General features: G+C 41.4%; 1 protein-coding gene across 1 annotated transcript in view; it reads right to left on the reverse strand.

Moving 5' to 3' along the window:
- Positions 1 to 493: 493 nt before the first annotated feature.
- Positions 494 to 20,587, reverse strand: part of ubr1 (ubiquitin protein ligase E3 component n-recognin 1) — a 142,121-nt gene continuing 122,027 nt past the window's right edge. Inside the window, exons 40-47 of the mRNA XM_033026751.1 lie at positions 18,756 to 18,843; positions 15,789 to 15,922; positions 13,304 to 13,412; positions 10,414 to 10,470; positions 6,833 to 6,910; positions 4,834 to 5,004; positions 3,881 to 3,982; positions 494 to 2,052 (exon numbers count right to left, since the gene is read on the reverse strand). Of these exons, the coding sequence (XP_032882642.1) occupies positions 1,917 to 2,052; positions 3,881 to 3,982; positions 4,834 to 5,004; positions 6,833 to 6,910; positions 10,414 to 10,470; positions 13,304 to 13,412; positions 15,789 to 15,922; positions 18,756 to 18,843 (875 nt within the window). The 3' untranslated portion in view covers positions 494 to 1,916. The remainder of the gene's footprint in view (positions 2,053 to 3,880; positions 3,983 to 4,833; positions 5,005 to 6,832; positions 6,911 to 10,413; positions 10,471 to 13,303; positions 13,413 to 15,788; positions 15,923 to 18,755; positions 18,844 to 20,587) is intronic.

Below are 20,587 nucleotides of genomic sequence, written 5' to 3' on the forward strand. Positions count from 1 at the left end.
TACAAGTTTGTAACTCCACAGAACGTGGCTGTGGCAACTTTGATCAAAAGACACGCAACTGGATTCAGGTTAGTGACGCCACTGAGCTAAACTCCCCATTTCTCAATAACGAACTAACTCAGACTGGAATTGTAATTGGTACTCAAAGCACACATGTGAAAGGCTGGAACTGTGGGCACAGAGTTAATTTAAAGGGCAGTGATTCAAACGTGAACATCAGACCAGCTGCCAACAATTCCCTTCCACCTCCCCTGCATTTCCAGATTTCACTAAGGCTTTAAGCAGTTCCTTAAATGCTACCGAATTTCACCCAAAAACAATGACTTAGGTTTTAAATCAGTGTGCACTGAAAATGTGGCTAAAAATCTTAAACGACAGCTCACTATGTTCTTACCACCAATGGTCATGACAGCATGACTGTTATAACACATCAAATTGATTAGTGCTGGATCACTGATAACTCACCAATGTAAAAATGCATACACCACAGGGCTATTATTTAGTAATCATGTCATTTATTGTACAGTCCCACCCCAAAAATAAAAACAGAAAATACACTGCATTTGATACATTCTTCATTTGTATTTAACTTTATAAAATATCTGTTGAAACTTGGCAGAACTAGTACTAGGTCACACGGTCCCCTTAATACAGAAACAGATGGAAAATCAGATACCTATATCAGTTGAACCTGGGAGTGGGTAAAAATCTCCCCTGTTCCAACAATTCTGCTTTCACCGTGCTAAAGAGCATCACAATTAATTGCGATTCACAGTAAAGCACCATATGAAATAGGGCAGGCACATACAACTTACACTGTATTTTGTCACCAAATATACTTTTACACAGAACTTTCAGCAACTAGGCAGACTTTGAAACACTCACAAATTCAATACAGCAGTATCCACTCTCTGAAAGTTTTCATGTTTAATATTTGATAATAAGATACATATTAGCTCCTCTTCAATAGTTTAGTTTATTATCCACACTTATTTTAAACTTTAACTGACTGAAATAAGCTTGCGTTGTTAGAACAGAATCAATGAGGGTCTTACAAATGAGGCAACAAATGGGGAGGGGTGGGGGTGGGGGTGGGCAGATGCCTGCCTCCTGCTATTATGTTCTAATGTTCTCATCACCGTGCAATACTTTCAAGAATGTAAAATAATGTCTGCATTCTCAAAATAACATTATTTTCAGAAATAAATTTAGCAAAATCAAATACAGCATTTGTCAATTAGCATTGACTTCTGTCTGATGTCAATTGCATGGATCAAAATAATGAAACAAAGCAGAATATTATAGGAGATAAATGTGTTTCTCAATTCTGTGATCACAACATGCTTCTCCAGATCCCTGGTGCATCCTGAACATAGTTAAGCATTGTAATTTTAAAAAGTTAAACTTAAGCAAGATGGAGTGGCAGGAATGGTTCTGATCACTGCGGCTTCAAATGTACACAGCCTTATCCTACTTCAACTGTTCTACAATAGGCACCAAATAAAATATCAGCAACTTTGACTACTCTGACCTTTCTAGGGCTGGTTGACACAACAGAAAGTGATTTACATAACAAAGGCAGTGAAAGGGAGGCATGGGAACTGGAAGAAATATATCCATCAATTAAAATTTGTAAATTCACTCTCCGATTACTTTTCCTTTTCTACACCAAGGTTTCCATGTAAGAACTATGGTCAAAGGGTATTCCATTTTAAAAAGAGTGTATGAGGCCAGAAAACAGAAAGTCATTGGCTTCCTTGCTGGTATGAGCTGGCTGCAATGTAACTAGATTACAGTCACAGCAGATTAGAAGCAGCTCACATCAGTTAATCAGCTCTGAGAAAATAGTCACTGACGTGATAGAAACAGCAAGGTGCAGTGATGGTGCGTTGCCCAAACGTGTTTGTGTCAATGATTCAGAACTGTTGCCAATCAAAGATTATTTGGTTCGCATCTTGATTCCTCGTGATCTCTTCGAGAATGCGGTGCTGAAGCCACAGTTGCTGGAGCTTCTTGTATCGCTCGGTACACAGATGCAATGGATTGCCTCTCCTTTAAGAAAAAGTATCCAAATTCATTAAATCTCTGGAAATAGTAATTGTACAAGACTTCATATTCTCAAGTTTTCAGGTGAAAGATGTTATTATTGCAAGGAGATAATCCACATGAATACAACAGGATTGCAGTTGCAGAAATAGAAAACAAAATGACAGAAATAAAAATACGACAGAACTACTAATGGATCCAGTTCGGAGCTGGAAGATAATCTTTCCTCTAGAAATATTAGGTGGTCAGATTGGAAGAACAAGAGCTTGGGTGGGGGGGGGGGGGGGAAGGGGGGGGGGGGGGGTTTGGAGCGTTGGAGTGCCCCTCCATCCCAGAGTGGCCCGTCCTGCCTTGCGAGTGCATTGTGACGTCACTCGGATTATTTCCCCCAAAATGGGTGAGTTGGAAGAAATCGGGCTGTTTTAAAACTTTCAACAATTAATAACTTCGGAAATATAGGTAGAAATGCGACGGAAGATGTTTATCGCCGCCACGGGAAAAATGTGAGTAGGATGTGTAAAAATGGGAATGCTGTGGCTCAGCGTTTGGAAGAAGATAGGAATTAACCAGATTGACACGAGACACATTGTGGGCACAAACAAGACAAAGTATTTTAGTTATATATATATAGAGAAGAGATAGAGATAAAAGAAGGGAGGCTATTCAGGAGTGTACTGGAAGATTCAGGTGGCAAAGGAGGCAACGAGACATGAAGACATTGGTTCCACAAAGTCTTCAACCAGCATGACAGGACTTTTGCAATCCAAGAATGAAGCAAATGTAATCCTTCATAATGCTGGTGTTGCCTAATTATCAACTGGAATAAGTTGACTGGCCAGTCAACAATCGTTTTGATGAAACTGATAACTCAGCAGATGAACTGATGCAAGAAATGTTATAAGGAGTGAAAAATGGTGGCCCTGGTGAGGGAATGAAAATTAGGTCTAAGCCTCAGATGGTCAAGAATGACAAGTGCAAAGTTATTCAGTTTCAGACAGTGCCAAACGACTACATGCCATTTGCCTTGTTAGATCTGCCTGCTAACTTTGTGTGATTCATTCAAGAGAACGCCTGCTTCCTCTGAGCTTCACTCAGTTGCAGTCTCCGTCCTCTCCGTCTCCCCTGCTCGATCGACTGTCACGCTGTTGCTGCCCGACCCGCTGAGTTCCTTCAGCACTTTGTGCTTTGCTCGAGATTCCTGCATTGGCAGTTACTTAGGTAACTGCCATCCTCTTACTGAAGTGCATGACCTCAATCTTCTCAGCATTAAACTCCATTTGTCAAGTTTTGATCAATTTCCCAATCCATTTATATCCTGTTCTATAGACACATGTCATTAATATACATGCTCTTCCATTATTTTTGTATCGTCAGCACTCTTGGAAACCGTACGTTTTGTTCCCTCCTCCAGGTCATTGATAGAAATTGTAAACCATTAAAGGTCTAGAACCAATCCCTGAGATACTGCACAAGTTACCTCCCTCTAGTTTGAAAATGACCCATTTATATCAACTTTTTGTTTTCTATATGACCTTTCCAATAATTCCTTAATAGATAATTAATTTCTGCTCCAGGTAGATGGAGGAAAAGTGAGTAAGTGATGTCTACTCCTGATGCATCAAATCTTCAGCTATTAATACTACTCTTTCCGGTCACAGCATCCCTACTTCGATCCCAATGAACTATAACATCCATTGATAACTTTTATGGAATCCACTTACTCTGCAGTATCCATATAGTCCCTGATAGCACAGATTCAGAAAAGGTCATTGCTTGGAAAGATATCAACAAACAATTCAATGCTAGCAAATACATTTCTTTGAAATAATCATACCTGAGCAACTGGTCAGTCTCTCCGTAATCGTCCAGGTATGGAGCGGGTATGAAACATCCTCTGTTCTTTCCTGCCAGCAGCAACACCTGACACTCCCGTATCCTGGTGGGTGGAAAGGTAACATCAAATATTCTGATATCCTACTGCCTGAAGATGTTGTCAGAAGCAAACTCTCCAATTTGCTTGTAATGTCGCAATAGGTATAGTAACTTCCACTTTATCATTTATTTGCATTAGCTTTAATTTGATTTGGTAGCTTTGATTCCTTACTCATCTAACTGTTACATTTAGGGAAGAGCTTGCGGTAAAGTCCAGGTTTGAGCGATTAAAAGAATGGTCCCTCGGATCCTGGGATGTGCTGTCTGTCTCACTACGATGCTGGACTTTGGTTTCTGTAGGCCCTGTTTGATCACTGATCCCTCAAATCCTTGGTCTACAATCAGTGTGTGGGCCTAACTGCAAATATAAGTAGGCTACTGCGACACTTGCAAGCCAAACCTGTTCAGTATCGGTCAATAGATTCTAACAAGTGGTAACCGTACATGACCCATCAGTGGCCAAACAGATTTAGCTGTAACATTGCAACCATCACCCCAGCCATGACTGGTTCTTGAGCCTTGAACCTGCAGAGCTCTTTGTCTCTCTGGCACATTGGCTATCATCATCTTCCTCAACTGGATGGAATGAAAGACACATCCTCAGTGATGAATGCAGTGTTTGAGCTGCCATCAATTAAACTAACCAAATCAAAAGAGATGAGAAAAATAGTTTTGATAAAGCAGTGAGCAATGCCATTTTCAAAGGGTACATTAATCAATACTTGCAACGGTAAATCTATAGACCAACAGCATAATTTTCTAGCGACCCGCACAACATAAACTCTTTGTGTAGTACATGATCATGATAACTCTGTGCCATTAATTAAGCGCAAATCAGTTTGCATAACAAGATACCTGAGGAATATTCCCAAACCGGATCCACAGTTAATAGCATGAGCTGCACATGCGCCAAACTCTTCTCCATTCACTTCTTCCCTGCAACACTGACTCTGTGAACACAGCATGGCTCCACAGAACATGCAGAGGGCAAAATTCTTGGGCTCATCATCAGATGATCTGGGGCAACTGGTGAAAGAGCAGAAATTAGTTCCAGGTAATAGCACTTAAATCTTGCACATGCACTCAATCCTCTCACCTCGACACATCCCCATTAGCAAAGAAGGAAGGCCATGATCCAAAAGTCACCGGTTTAACAAAGGACTCGGGAAAAGTGTTTTTTTAAAATATTGTGAATAGTTTTTATCTGAAAAGTTTAATAATGTTGAAGAAGCAGGTTTAAAAGCAATCCTCAAAAGGTAATAGATGAAAATATGGCCTAAACCATAAAGCAGATTTTTATTAAAGCAAAAAATGAGCAGAGTCATAACCAGAAAGCGTTCTCCTGAAGAGCCAGATTGATGCTTTAAATCAAATGATCTCTTTTGGCCCTGTGATTATCAGATTCCTTTGCAGGATCAGATCAGAACAGCAGAGTGGTTTCAGTGCACGATCCGCCTGAAGGAGATGCTCAACCCAGAAACCCAGATCTTCTCCAATGATATTGGATAATTATATTGCAGGAAGTCTTTGAAGAAGTAAATAGCAGGACAGACAAAGGAGTCAGTAGATGGTGTTTAATTAGATTTTCAGAAATGGCTTGGATAGGTTGGGAGAGTGGGCAGAGAAGTGGCAGATGGAATATAGTGTAGCAAAATGTGCAGTCAATCATTTCAATAGTAGGAATAAAGGTGTAGACTATTTTCTAAATGGGGTGAGAATCCAGAAATCTGAGGTGCAAAGGGACTTGGGAGTGCTGGTACAGGATTCCCAAAAAGTTAATCTGTACGTCGAATCGGTAGTAAAGAAAGCAAACTCAATGCTAGCATTTATATCAAGAGGGCTTGTATACAGAAACAGGGATGTTATGCTGAGGCTCTATAAGGTGCTGGTAAGGCTGCATTTGGAATATTGTGAGCAATTTTGTGCTCTATATCTGAGGATGTGCTGGCTCTGGCGAGGGTCCAAAGGTGGTTTACAAGAATGATCCGAGGAATGAGTAGGTTAACCTATGATGAGTGTTTGTTGGCCCTGGGCCTGTACTCGCTGGACTTTAGAAGAATGAGGAGGCACCTAATTGAAACATACAGAATAGTGAAAGGCTTGGATAGAGTGGATGTGGAGAGGATGTTTCCACTAGTGTGAGAGTCTAAGACTAGCCTCAGAATTAAAAGATGTTCTTTTAGGAAGGAGATGAGGAGACATTTATTTAGTTAGAGGGTGGTGAATCAGTGGAATTCTTTGCCACAGAAGGCTGCGGAGGCTAGGTCAGTGCATATTTTGAAGGCAGCGATAGATAGATTTTTGATAAGTACAGGTGTCAGAGGTTATGGGGAGAAAGCAGGAAAATGGGGTTAGGAGGGAGAGATAGATCAGCCTTGATTGAATAGCAGAGTAGACTTGATGGGCCAAAAAGGCCTAATTCTACTCCTATTCCTTATGACAAGCCAATGCCTGCACTTCACACTTCTGATTACAAATCTCCTTTGAGGTAAAGAATCAAAGGTGGCAGTCTGATTTGCTATGCTCTGCTCCTGTTTTGCATTTTACTGTTCTTGGAAGCACATACATCAGTGGCTCTGGTCTCCCTCAGCCTATATTACAGCTCAGTGTCCGGACAAAGAGCTGCAAAATAGTAAGTCACTGAATCTAATAATTTCCAAATATCAGTTCAAGAGTGATCCTGCAGAGGAAATGCCAATTTTGAAAGTGCTTTCATTCTTGGGAAGTAGAACTTTGTACAGTCTATTCCATTGACACTTACACTTATACACATACACACACACATTTACTTCCAGGACTGTTACAGTACACAACAAGGCAATACTCAAAAGGAAATATTCTACAATTAACTCACCTATGCTGACAACCTTGGTTCAGAAGAGAACTGTAGTCTTCTGGGAGATCTATTAATTGATTTCGTTCTCTCGGATAGCTTCAAGAAACAATTTATTGTTAAGGAGCATTAAGAGACAATGCACTGATATAGCTTTAATAAGAGTTCTGTACAACTGCCATCATTCATCTTTTGGAGAAAGTGGAACATACCAAACAAGTTGTCTTTCGACTTTCTCACTGGTTCTCTCAAGCTCTTCAATATAAATGGATGGAAGGACAGTAGGAAATGCATTTGGGTTTTTTTAGTCCTTCGATGTTTGAGAGTCACACAGCTAATCAGCACAGTAATGGGCCCATGGTTCAACTTGACCATTCCAATATGCCTATCTATTCTAATCCCAGGTTCCTCATATCCTTCTACACTGTACCTATCCATGTACCTGTCCAAATGTATTTTAACATTGTAACTGGTGCCCCTACCATCTCCTCTGACAGCACGTTCCTTATACCCACCACTCTCTATGAAAAAGTTGCCCCTCAGATTCCCTTTAAATCTTTTCCGTCATTTAATCTGCGCCTACTAGTTTCATACTCATCACCGCTAGGAAAATGACAGTGACCATTCACCTCATTTATGCCCCTCATGATTTTATAAACCTTAATAAGGTAACCCTCCATTCCCAGGATAACTGGCCCAGGTGATCCAATCTTTCCTTTTAACGCAAACCTTCTAATCCAGGCAACATCCCTGTGAATCTTTTTGGCACCCTCTCTAGCTTAATCAGGTCCTTCCCACAGCACAGTGATGAGAACTGCAGACTATATTCCAAATATGGTCGAAACAATGATTTGCATGGGACTTTATTTGTACATGATTTCCCACCTCCAATATTCAATGCCCGATGAAGGCAAGCTTTCCATAAACTATCTTCACCGCTCTTTCTACCTGTGCTGTCACTTTCAGGTTAAGTGATTATGAATAAATTTGAGCTCATGTTTAATTCACTTTCTGAGTATCCAAAATGGTAGCATCATTCTTTCCTTTCCATCTCAAATTATTTAAAAAGCCCGCTGGATTGGAGGTTACAGAACAGAATAAAAAGTGGTTAAGAAGGAACTGCAGATGCTGGAAAATCGAAGGTAGACAAAAGTGCTGGAGAAACTCAGCGGGTGCAGCAGCATTTATGGAGCGAAGGAAATAGGCAACGTTTCGGGTCTAAACCCTTCTTCAGACTGATGTAGGGTGGGGGAGAGGCGGGGAGAAGAAAGGAGAAAGGAAGAGGAGAAGCCAGAGGGCTGAGGGAGAGCTGAGAAGGGTAGGAGACAGCAAGGGCTACCGGAAATTGGAGAAGTCAATGTTTATGCCGCTAGTGTGCAAACTGCCCAAGCGGAAATTAGGTGCTGTTCCTCCAATTTCCGGTGGTGCTCACTCTGGTCATGGAGGAGGCCCAGGACAGAAAGGTCGGATTCGGAATGGGAGGGGGAGTTGAAGTGCTGAGCCACAGGGTCCATCTTTTGAGCCTGGTCCACCATTCAAGGGGATTCATCCAAATTCAGCCCTACATTCCTGCTCTCTCTCTCTCCTGGAACAATATTGAACATATTTTTTTAACATGTTCAATGATATCATCTTAGTTTCCGTGATAGAGAATGCCACAGGTTTGTCGTTTTCTGGGACAGCTTGTCTCCTATCCTTACACTGCCATCCCTGGACCTGGACTAAAAGGTCACCCACTGGGAACAACCAGAACTGGCTTGCACAAACAAATCCAACTGCTCATCCCAATGCAGCCTGTCTCAGTTAGTTGCTGTTGTGTGAAACCACTGTTATGCTTTGGTGTGCTCAATGTGGTGCCAAATTTTATTTAAAAATCTAACCTTTCATTACCACCCATCTGCACAAAGGTTAAGCTTTAAAGTGAACAAGGAGGATGAGTCCAAACATAATTGCTGGACAGCACAGTGGCTCAGCGGTAGAGTTGCTGCCTTATAGCGTGAGAGACCCAGGTTCGATCCTGTATAGATATTTGTACGTTCTCCCCGTGACCGTGTAGGTTTTCACCGGCTGCTCCGGTTTCCTCCCACACTCCAAAGAAGTACAGGTTTGTAGATTAATTAGATTCTGTAAATTATAAATTGTCCCTAGTGTGTTGAATAGTGCTAGTGTATGGGTGATTGCTTGGGATGACAGATGACGCAATGGGCTAAGTGTTCGGCTGGCAACCGGAAGGTAGCCGGTTCGAATCCCGCTTGGAGTGCATACTGTCGTTGTGTCCTTGGGCAAGACACTTCACCCACCTTTGCCTGTGTGTGAATGTGTGTGAATATGTGTGAGTGATTGGTGGTGGTCGGAGGGGCCGTAGGCGCAGATTGGCAGCCACGCTTCCGTCAGTCTGCCCCAGGGCAGCTGTGGCTACAGAAGTAGCTTACCACCACCGAGTGTGACTGAGGAGTGAATGAATAATGCGATGTAAAGCGCCTTGAGTATTAGAAAGGCGCTATATAAATCCCATCCATTATTATTATTATTATTGTTGCTCGGCACGGACTCAGTGGGCGGAAGTGCCTGTTTCTGTTCTATATCTCGAAAGAGTAATTTAGTGGGCCAGACAGCTTCTGTGGAGGGAAATGGACAAAGTTTTGGGTTAGGATCCTTTTTCAAGATTCGAGGAGAGGGGAGAAAGCTGGTAAAAAGAGGTGAGGGGAAGCAGTGGGCCAGGAGGTAGCAATTGATATAGGTGGATCCAGATAATGATGGACAGATGAGTCAGGTGGGGGAGAGAAGAATGGAGAGAGAGAAGTGGAGAAGAGGAAGCACTGCAGATGGTAAAATCTCACAAATAAGGGAGGAGAGGAGTTAAATGTAGAACCATAGAGAGAGATAGTGGGTAAAGGGAACAGGGGGAGGAGTTGAGAAATGAGGACGGAGTGGGTGGAGATGGGTGATAAGAAAGAGAAAGTAGATGAGGGGAAACAATCTAGATGACATGGTGGGGGGGGGGGGGGGGGGGAAGAGGTTTTCTTTGAAATTGGAGAATTCAATGTTCATGCCGTTGGGTTGTAGGCTACCCAACAGAATATAAGGTGCTGCTCTTCAAGTTTGCAAGTGGTCTCATCATGGCAATGGAAGAGATCAAGTATAGACAGTTAAAGGTATAAGGCTTATCTTGTTTAGATCTACCATTAAGTTATGTCTACTTCTGTTCAGATTCCTGCAATTATCTTTCCTGTCTGCCTTTCCCTGTAACTATCTGCACCTTTTCATAGAAACATAGAAAATAGGTGCAGGAGGCCATTCGGCCCTTCGAGCCAGCACCGCCATTCATTGTGATCATGGCTGATCGTCCCCAATCAATAACCCGTGCCTGCCTTCTCCCCATATCCCTTGATTCCACTAGCCCCTAGAGCTCTATCTAACTCTCTCTCAAATCCATCCAGTGACTTGGCCTCCACTGCTCTCTGTGGCAGGGAATTCCACAAATATCAATCCTCAAAAATCCTTACTCCCACCCTCCCACACACACATACAATTCTGGATTTTGAATGTGGTCTTGTCAAAGAGACAACACAACCAGATGCTGAGACGCAAGACTTACTTACCAAACTGATGTTCTCTGTCCCTTGAGAAAACTTTGCACTGAAGAATCAGAACACCACCTGAAATAAAACAAAAACATTATCTATAGAATACTCAGTTGCAACATTCTTGTTTTAGATCGAAAAGCTGGGAAGTCCTTTTCAAAAATAAATCGATTAATAAACTTGAGCTCTAAAGGAATAGAATAGCATTCTTCATGTATGTTTATGTTAACTCACAAAATACTATGCAATTAAATAAACAAATACATTTACTGCAATAAAAATCTATTTGATACAAAATTATACAAATACTGTGAGCGCATTAATTGGCATACATGCATGTGGTTTCAGTTCCTTAGAATTACATAGAACAGCACAGGAACAGGCTCTGTGGTCCACAATGTCTGTGCCGAATATTATGTCGTTAAACTAATCGTCTCTGTCTGCACGTCATCCATATCCCTCCATTACCATATTACGCCATTATTGTATCTCTTCCACCACCACCACCTCTGGCAGCATGTTCCAGGCAACTCCAATCTGTGCAAAAAAACTTGCCCTGCACATGTCCTTTAAAGTTTCCCCCTTTATCCGTAAAGCTATCACCTCCAGTCTTCAACATTTCCACCATGGAAAAAAGGTTCTGACTGTGGATGTTATATATGCAACTCACAATTTTATATACTTCTATATACTTATATCAGGTCTCCTCCTAACCTCCGATGTTCCAGAGAAAACAAACCAATTTCGCCCAACCTTTTCTTTTAGCTAATACCCACAATTTCAGGCAGCTTTCTGGTAAACCTCTTCTGCACCCTCCAAAGCCACCACATCCTTCCTGTAATGGGGTGACCAGAGCTCCACATAATACTCCAAATGAAGCCTAACCAATGTTTTATCAAACTGCAACATGATTCCTTGGCTCTTATACTCAATGTCCCAATCATTGAGGCAGACGTACCATACCTTCTTTACCACTATCTACGTGTTTCCATTTACAATAAGCTATAGACTTGGACTCCTAAATCTTTCTGCACGTTAATGCTGTTAAGGCTCCTACCATTAACGTTATAGCTTCCCATTACATTTGACCTGCCAAAGTGAAAAAGCTTTCACTCACTTCTACCAATTTTCCACCCATGTCTGTACTGATCTATATCAACTCACCAACCAACCCGCCTATATTTGCATAGGTCACTTATATATAATAAACAAAAGTCCCAGCATTCATCCTTGCAGAACACTCCCATCACTATCCTTCATCTTTGGAATCCAAAAATCCCAAATAAACATAAAATGGAGCCTAGATAAATGGGAGCTGCTCTCATTGAAACACTCAGGATTCTCAATGGGTTCTCAATTACAAGCTGCATGCTGAAAAGTTGTTTCATTTGGCTTCATGCATAGACTAAGGATAAAGAGATGGAGATAAGAAATTAAGTCAGGAAAATAATTCTTCACAGGTTCAGGCTAGGTTTTGTCATGTATACTAAGATAAAATGGTCGCATGAAGCTCAAACATGATAATGATAGATACGGCGCCAAATGTAAAGCAGCAGTATGGTGCAAACATTGTAGCGCAATCTGCTAAAGTAAAATACAATAACTGACGAACTAAATGAGGTTAGGATAAGAGTAAGAGGAAAAGTACATGGCTGCAGCTCCAGTGATTGATTCCTTAGAATTCTCTTCCCCAGTTGGCAGTAGTTGTTCCATTGGTGTTTGGAAACTGACTACCAAAACTGTCTCAAAACTGGTTGGAAACCAGCCATGTGGGTCAGGTTCAGGTTGGCTATTAGAAAAATCTCAGCCCTGGGCTGAGTTTAAATTGGCTGGGGTCAATTATTGATTTAATAAATCATCTTGTTTTGAGTTTATCCAAGATTGAGATTGAAAGAGTTTTGATATTCAAAGGAAGATAGAAAAATAGAATTGAGGAATGTCATCAGCGACGATTTTATCAAATAGCAGAGGAGCCTTGAATGGCAGATGATAGAAAGGCTGTTAGGGAAGTAGATTGTTATAAAGAATGTAATGACACAACAAAAAGAAGCACTTGCGGAAATGAGTGGGGAAAGATCTGGTAAATGGAATGGAATATGTGAAAATATAGTGTTCATTTTTAGAGGGAAAAATAGAAAAAATATTATGCAAATAGTGAGATATTGCACAAAGAAGATCTGCGTGTCCTTGTGCATGATTTACAAAAGGCTGTTAAGTAGGAAAAATATTAAGAGTATTATTGTTTATTGCTTAGAGAATTGAAAACACAAGGATGGAAGTTATGTTTCACTTGCATGGGACATTGGTGAAGAAACATCAGGAATGCTGTTTAGTTTAGAGATACAGTATGGAAACAGAAATATGGACCCAAACACAGGCAGGTGGGACTAGTGTAGCTGGGACATGTTGGCCAGTGTGGGCAAGTTGGGCCGAATGACCTGTTTCCCACACTGTATTGCTCTTTGACTCAATGATTTTCATCAGATTCGGAATAGTTTGAAATGAAACACGTGTGAATCTGCAGAGAGAGGTGAGGGAAGGAATGCAAGAACATGGAACAAGCGATATCTCTACCTGATGGATGGTGGTGAAGGAGGAGGCCATGAATGAAAATCGAGAACAATGAAAATGCTGAAAATATGAGATACCAGACTGGTGCTCAAGTCTGAAACCATTGAATTCATCGTCAAAACCTGAAGGCTGGCACATGCCTCTTTCCACAGATGCTGCCTGGTCCACTGAGCATCCCCAGCATTTCCTGCTTTTATTTCAGAATTCCAGCAACTGAACTAATTTGCTTTTAATTTGCTTTGCCACGGAATATGCGCTGAATATTCCAATCAATCATCAGCATTTTATCCTGATCTACATTAATCACTGAGCATTTAATGTCAGAAGTAATACATACCTTTGCAGTAAAGGGGTTACTGTGTCCTTATAATCATGAAAAAGCTGGAAAAGATTGGTTGGCAATGCCAGGTAATAACATAAGGCTTCAAACTGTCCTTCTGAAGAGCCTAGGAAGAAAGAGAGAACAAATGCTTTTTCAGTCAGATAAAAATAAAGCAGTTACTTTATACTGTGGTTGGTGCTGATTTTGGAAGAGATTTTACTAGTTTTATGTAGATATAATAGCCATAATCGCCTCAAAGGAAAAACTATATTCACGTGGAAACCATTTTAATTTTAACCCTTGATACCTGTGCTGCTAAAAAACATAAGGTTCAGGAATGGTGTGTATAGGAGAATGGTCACAAGATAACAAGGGCATATTTAGCAGAAGGAACACCAGGAGCCCGTATTACTCCCTTAGTGCCACAGAAACTGGGATTAAAATTGTGGATGTGCTGGGCCCAGAACAGGTCATCCAAGATGTTAACACCCAGAAATTTGAATCTTCTTACTTCCCCTTTCTGAAGTTAACAATTAGTTCCTTGTTTTTGTTGATATTGAATGAGAGATTGTTGTTGTGACACCACTCAACCAGGTGTTCTATCTCTCTCCTGTACACTTGACTCATCACCATCCATGCTTCAATACCCTGGTCTGAAAGTTGAGATGTGCAATTAGTTCATTTCTCTTTCTCAGTTCTGATGAAAGATTCTAGACCCAAAATGGTAACAGTTTCTCCTTCCACAGCTGCTGCTCGACCTGCTAAATGTTTCCAGTGTTTTCAGCTTCTTTCCCAGACCGATGCGCATGGTAGCTGAATTATTATATCTGTTTGCCCTGAAGATGTGAACATTGCTGACAACATTGGCATTTATCATCCATCCCTGAAATGAGAGGCAATGAAGAGGCAATGAAGAGGCAACTACTGGGGTGACATTGCTGCAAGCTTCCTATTTTAAAGTACACCAGATGGACTTCAACAACAATCTGGTAGTTTTGTGGAAACTGTTATTGAGACAAACTTTCATTTAAATAAAGAAAGCATTGATTCTTGAATATAATTTCCCCAGCTGCCATAGTGGGATTTAGTTACATTTCTGGGTAAAAGTAAATCAGTAAATGTGGCTCAAGTGCCATAAAATCCAAAGACTTCCGTGCCATAAAATCCAAAGAATCACTGCAAACATAGAACCTTTCCTGACAGTGGTATATTGTTTATTCCGTTTACTTAATCATCTCAGAGTAATACTGACAACTCCTAACTTGCCATTGTTGCCTGGGTTCTCCACTTCCCCAATATCACCACAGCTTGTCATACTCCATACCTCTCATTTGGTTCCTTTTCAATTTCATCCCCATCCATCACATAGAAACATAGAAATTAGGTGCAGGAGTAGGCCATTCGGCCCTTCGAGCCTGCACCGCCATTCAATATGATCATGGCTGATCATCCAACTCAGTATCCCGTACCTGCCTTCTCTCCATACCCTCTGATCCCCTTAGCCACAAGGGCCACATCTAACTCCCTCTTAAATATAGCTTCTGCTTCAACCTCTTCCTATTACATAGAAGTCACCATAGAGGCCATGCCATTATTCTTTGCCTTATGACATTCTTATTTTGGCCTCCAGTATATCCCAATTTTCTTTGCTCCATCACAGGCACACATGCCTTTCAATTCCTTGAAGAACTGTTATTCCACCTCAAAAGCCTTAGCCCACTATCCACTCAAATGTTTCTTAAAATCGACAGCTGCAACCATAGAAAAGACCAATATTTTTTTGGTGTTTAGACCAACTTTTGTTTGGCAGCATACAAATGAAGGGCTTCTGAATGTTTAAAAATGCTGTATTAATATAAAAATTATTGCTTCGTCTTCAGTTTGGGTTTTTGTGATTTTTACCCGCTCCTCTCTGACAAAAGCGAATCTTTGTATTCACCACATCCTGCTCTAACTAGATTAGTAAAGGGCCTGTCCCACTTTCACGACCTAATTCACGACCTTTTTTACTTGGGGACATTTTTCATCATGTTGAAAAAACGCCCCGACCTACTTGATGCCACGAGCACCTACGACTAGCATCACATAGAAACATAGAAAATAGGTGCAGGAGGAGGCCATTCGGCCCTTCGAGCCAGCACGCCATTCATTGTGATCATGGCTGATCGTCTCCTATCAATAACCCGTGCCTGCCTTCTCCCCATATCCCTTGACTCCACTAGCCCCTAGAGCTCTATCTAACTCTCTCTTAAATCCATCCAGTGATTTGGCCTCCACTGCCCTCTGTGGCAGGGAATTCCATAAATTCACAACTCTCTGGGTGAAAAAGTTTTTTCTCACCTCAGTCTTAAATGACCTCCCCTTTATTCTCGACCAACTACGACCTACCTACAACCTCGTGACGACCATTCTGCGAGTATGAGTCAAGGGCAAACTCGGCAGAGGTCGTGAATTAGGTCGTGAAAGTGGGACATGCCCTTAATAGTTCCTCTTCACTTACCTTTTAAGAGATCTGCAGGCGGTGGCACACCAAGCAGGAAGTTGAAGAACAAAGCAGAACAGCGGAGAAATGGAGTGATGCCACATTTCACACAATTCCACAGGTACCAGCCATAGGGCTTACTTTCTAAAGATCTGTAATAAACGCAACATTTCAATGCATTCAGCCCAAATTAAGCAAAAGCTTTGCAGTATAGGATGAGCAAAATTAATAATGAGCAAACAGTAATTCGGATTATAAAGTTAACATTAATGTCCAGAATGCTGAAACATTGCAAGTTAATTTTCTTCTCATTCAATTAAATCACAGAGGTAAAAGAAGAACATTTCTATGTTGACAGTATATCACAGAATCCAATGATACAAGCAGACCATGAGACAGAGAATGGGGAAAAGCCAAGATTAATGGAAGCAAAATAAAAGAGCAAGACAGTATATGTTCTTGTATTAAGTAAAAGGAATACTGGCTGAGGTGTGATTGACAGTAAAATAGTTTTACCGTTTCTGTACATTAAATCATGTCTTGTTAGATTCTGTTGCAAACATCACAATACAAATCAGTGGAAGACAGATTTCTCCCAGGTCTCTGTCAATGCAGAAAACCATGCGGTAGCAAGCTAAGGTGCTTGCCTTAAATTTATCACCATTCCTCATCAGGGAACATTTAATAACCATTGAGCATCTTCAATTATGAAAAGTTTAAGCTGGAAGCTACATATGTGGCACTACAATGCAATGAAGGAAAATATGGCTGCCAACATATTGATACTGAAACTGGGGCTGGTTACATAGTGATAGACAGATTGAAGGAGACTGAAGATAGACAGGCAGCATGTCTGGAGAGAAGGAATGGATGACGTTTCGGGTCGAGACCCTTCTTCAGACTGAGAAGTCAGGGGAGACGGAAACTGGAGATATGGAAGGGTACAAAGCGAATGTATGGTGTGAAAACAACAGATCAATGCAGATCAAGAAAATGTAGAATGGTTCATTGTTGGCTGAGGGGAAGGTGACAACGAGGCATACAAACTGTAAAATTAATCAGGAGGACAGTGAAACTATTCAGAGAACTAGGGTGGGGGAGAGACGAAGAGGGAAAGCAAGGGTTACTTGAAGTTAGAGAAATCAATATTAACACCGCTGGATTGTAAGATGTCCAAGCAAAATATGAGGTGCTGTTTCTCTAATTTGTGTTTGGCCTCATTCAGCCAGTGGAGGATAGCTAGGACAGAAAGGTCAGTGTGGGAATAGGAAGGAAGGAGACTGGGGCTGGTTATGTATTGACACTTGAATGAAGACTGGGTCTGGGTACTATTTGATACGTGGAATGAAGGAAACTGGGGCTGGCTGCAGGTGGAATCAAGCAGACTGTGACTGGCTACGTATAGACGTGCATGAAGGAGAGTGAGGCTGGGTATGTGCTATAAGGAGTTTAGTAACATCATTGTGATAGAGTGAAAGTGACTGAGAGGCAGCAATGGAGTAAAATAATGGAAGGTGTCAGATTAAACCAGCTCTCCAAAAGACACATCAAATTATTTCTAGTGACTTTTATCCCCCCCAATAAAAATAGAGAAAATAAAAATTAACATATTAAGCTTTTGTTTTTAGAAACTGTGTTGTGATTTTCCCAGTGCACCACGCATTGGCATAAACTCCCAGCGAGCCTGCAGTGGAGAAGCTGCCGAGCAGGTCCTGCTCGTCCGCCGAACACCAGAAACTGTGAGCATGGAGTCGGCATTGAGCGAAAGGCAAGGCCGGCAGGAGGACAGGGGCACAAAGGTCGGCTGCAGGAGGCGCCCCCGGGGCACAAAGGTGGGTGGACGAGGAGAGTGGCGTTGGTTTGCTGGTTGACCCACATGTCAAAGGAAGGCAATGGCTGGAGGCCCTGCAGCAACCTGGGGCTTGCCTGGACCAAGAGACGCTCATAAGACCTAGAGCACAGACCATGGATTGAAAATGGTGTCAAAACCTGGTGCCTCTTGCATGTGGGCTCAGTGGACGATTTCTGTACACCTTGCTAATCAGGGAGTGTGCTTAGGTATGGCAATACTCTACTGGACTGTATGTAAGAAAATAATTTCACTGTGCAGTTGTACATGTGACATGGAACCATAGTTGTGGTTTGGTAGTGAATTCCAACCTCGAATTGACTCAAGTATATAATACCTGATTTCTCCCTCAGTGATTAGTAGATAACTTTTGTGATGTAACATTGACTGACGGAATAATAATTCCATCATGTATACTCCGGTTGAAGACCCCTTGATCAGTGCGATGAAGGATCTACTAAGCGTGCTGATGATTTCATACATAGAAACATAGAAAATAGGTGCAGGATTAGGCCATTCGGCCCTTCGCGCCTGCACCGCCATTCAATATGATCATGGCTGATCATCCAACTCAGTATCCTGTACATGCCTTCTCTCCATACCCCCTGATCCCTTTAGCCACAAGGGCCACATCTAACTCCCTCTTAAATATAGCCAATGAACTGGCCTCAACTACATTCTGTGGCAGAGAATTCCAGAGATTCACCACTCTCTGTGTAAAAAATGTTTTTCTCATCTCAGTCCTAAAAGATTTCCCCTTTATCCTTAAACTGTGACCAAATTGAATGGCTTGACAGGGTTGAGAGAGAATATCTTGTTCTGGACTTCCCCAACATCGGGAATAATCTTCCTGCATCTAGCCTGTCTTAAGAATTTTGTAAGTTTCTATAAGATCCCCCCTCAATCTTCTAAATTCTAGCGAGTACAAGCCGAGTCTATCCAGTCTTTCTTCATATGAAAGTCCTGACATCCCAGGAATCAGTCTGATGAACCTTCTCTGTACTCCCTCTATGGCAAGAATGTCCTTCCTTGGTTAGTTGCTAACCGAGTCCAGTTTGGAACACTTTGTCGGTTAAAAATGTGATGGATCAAGAAGTCACATGGCCACAATCATTTTTCCTTCCGTTGTTGCGTACCTGTTTGTATATTCTTGAAGAGTTTCATACAGTTCTGCTGCTGAACGGGACTCCTCATTTTCCTCTTCATCCTGCTCCATAGGACAGTCTGTTCATCAAAAATGCAACATTACATTTCACACTGATGTCTTGAATTGTAATTGGACAAATCAATTGGCTTAGAAAGGGATCCGAATAAAATGAATGAACAAAATATAGGAGAGTTTATGTGCTAGTTTATATTGTACAAACTGCCTTAAGAATCTGTGGCATAAAAGGCACAGCAAGATCAAACAATTCAAGTCTCAGAAGCATACTGTCTGGGATATACATAGAATACAACTGCTTAGACGGACACAAAATTCTGGAGGAACCCAGCGGGACAGGCAGCATCTCTGGAGAGAAGGGATGGGTGACGTTTCGGGTCGAGACCCTTCTTCAAACTCTATTTCTTCTCTCCAGAGATGTTGCCTGTCCCGCTGCGTTCCACCAGAATTTTTTGTCTATCTTCAGTTTAAACCAGCATCTGCAGTTCCTTCCTATACACTTTGAACACAACTGCTGGGTATTTTAAAATACAAGATATCTGAAATATTATGGAGTTTGCAACCATATTCCTTATTATTAAAAATTTCCTTCATACAGGTTAAATTCTCCCATATAAAATGTGGAATACTAGCAGAGCCCTGCTGCATACCCGAACTGTGTCTCGACTCAGCCAGAGAGAAGCAATTGTCACATGAATAATTTCCTTTACTGGTCATCCTTGTACTGCAATTTAAGCAATTCAAGTCCGCTACTCCAACAGTCTCCCTATAAAAATGCCAATGAACACTCTCCTACGCATTCGCCCACCCACCCAATGCTATTTATTGTAGACAAATAATGGATGGTGCACACTCTTTCATGAAGTAGATTCAAATCTGGACTCAGGAGCTTTGAATTCATCCATTGCTGGCTTCTTCAGCAACCAATATTCATTTACTCCGAATTTCTTGTTTATAAGGTCTAGAATTTATATCCTAAAACCTTTACACCACTTTCCTCTTCCTACCCTAATATCCTCTTCTTAGACTTGTTAATTTTTGCCACAAATAAATGCAGGCTATTCAGTTTTGTCGCAGTAGGTGGTCAACTGTTTTTTCAAGAGGGCCTCGAGATCAAAACTTGTTGATGCAATTACTGAAAAAATTCAAAGTATTCCAACAAGATAGGGAACTTTGTGTGACTTATTCTAATTACTTGTTTTCACTGTATCCACTAGGCATTGAAATCAGAAATACACAAGTGCTCAAACTATTTTACTTTCACTAACATTGGAAGAACACAGAAAATACTCTCAAAAGTAAGTTGAATGAGGACAAACGGGTGCTTGATGGTTGGCACAGATTTTGTGGGCTAAACTGCCTGTTTCTGTATTGATGGATTATGAATCTCCATCAGTCCTGTAATATTTTTCTTAATCTGTCCAAAAGATGCCATCGACTCACAGCATAGAAAATGGACCTTTCAGCCCAACTTGTTCATGCCGGCCAAGGTGTCTACCTAAGTTAGATCTATTTACCAGCATTTGGCCTATATCCCTCTGAACCTTTCCAATCCATGTACCTGTTCAAATGACTGTTAAATGTTACATTTCTACTTACATCTACCGCTTCCTCTGGCAACTCATTCCAACCACCATCCACTGTGTGAAAAACTTGCCTACAAGTCCCATTTAAATCTTTCCCCTCTCACCTTAAATCTGTGCCCTCTAGTTTTAGTCTTCCCTACCCAGGGAAATAGACAATGACCATCCATTCCATATATGCCCCTCACGATTTTATAAATCTCTATAGGGTCACCTCTCAGCC

The sequence above is a fragment of the Amblyraja radiata genome, chromosome 9 (assembly GCF_010909765.2).
Source record: "Amblyraja radiata isolate CabotCenter1 chromosome 9, sAmbRad1.1.pri, whole genome shotgun sequence".
Classification (NCBI taxonomy): Eukaryota; Metazoa; Chordata; class Chondrichthyes; order Rajiformes; family Rajidae; genus Amblyraja; species Amblyraja radiata.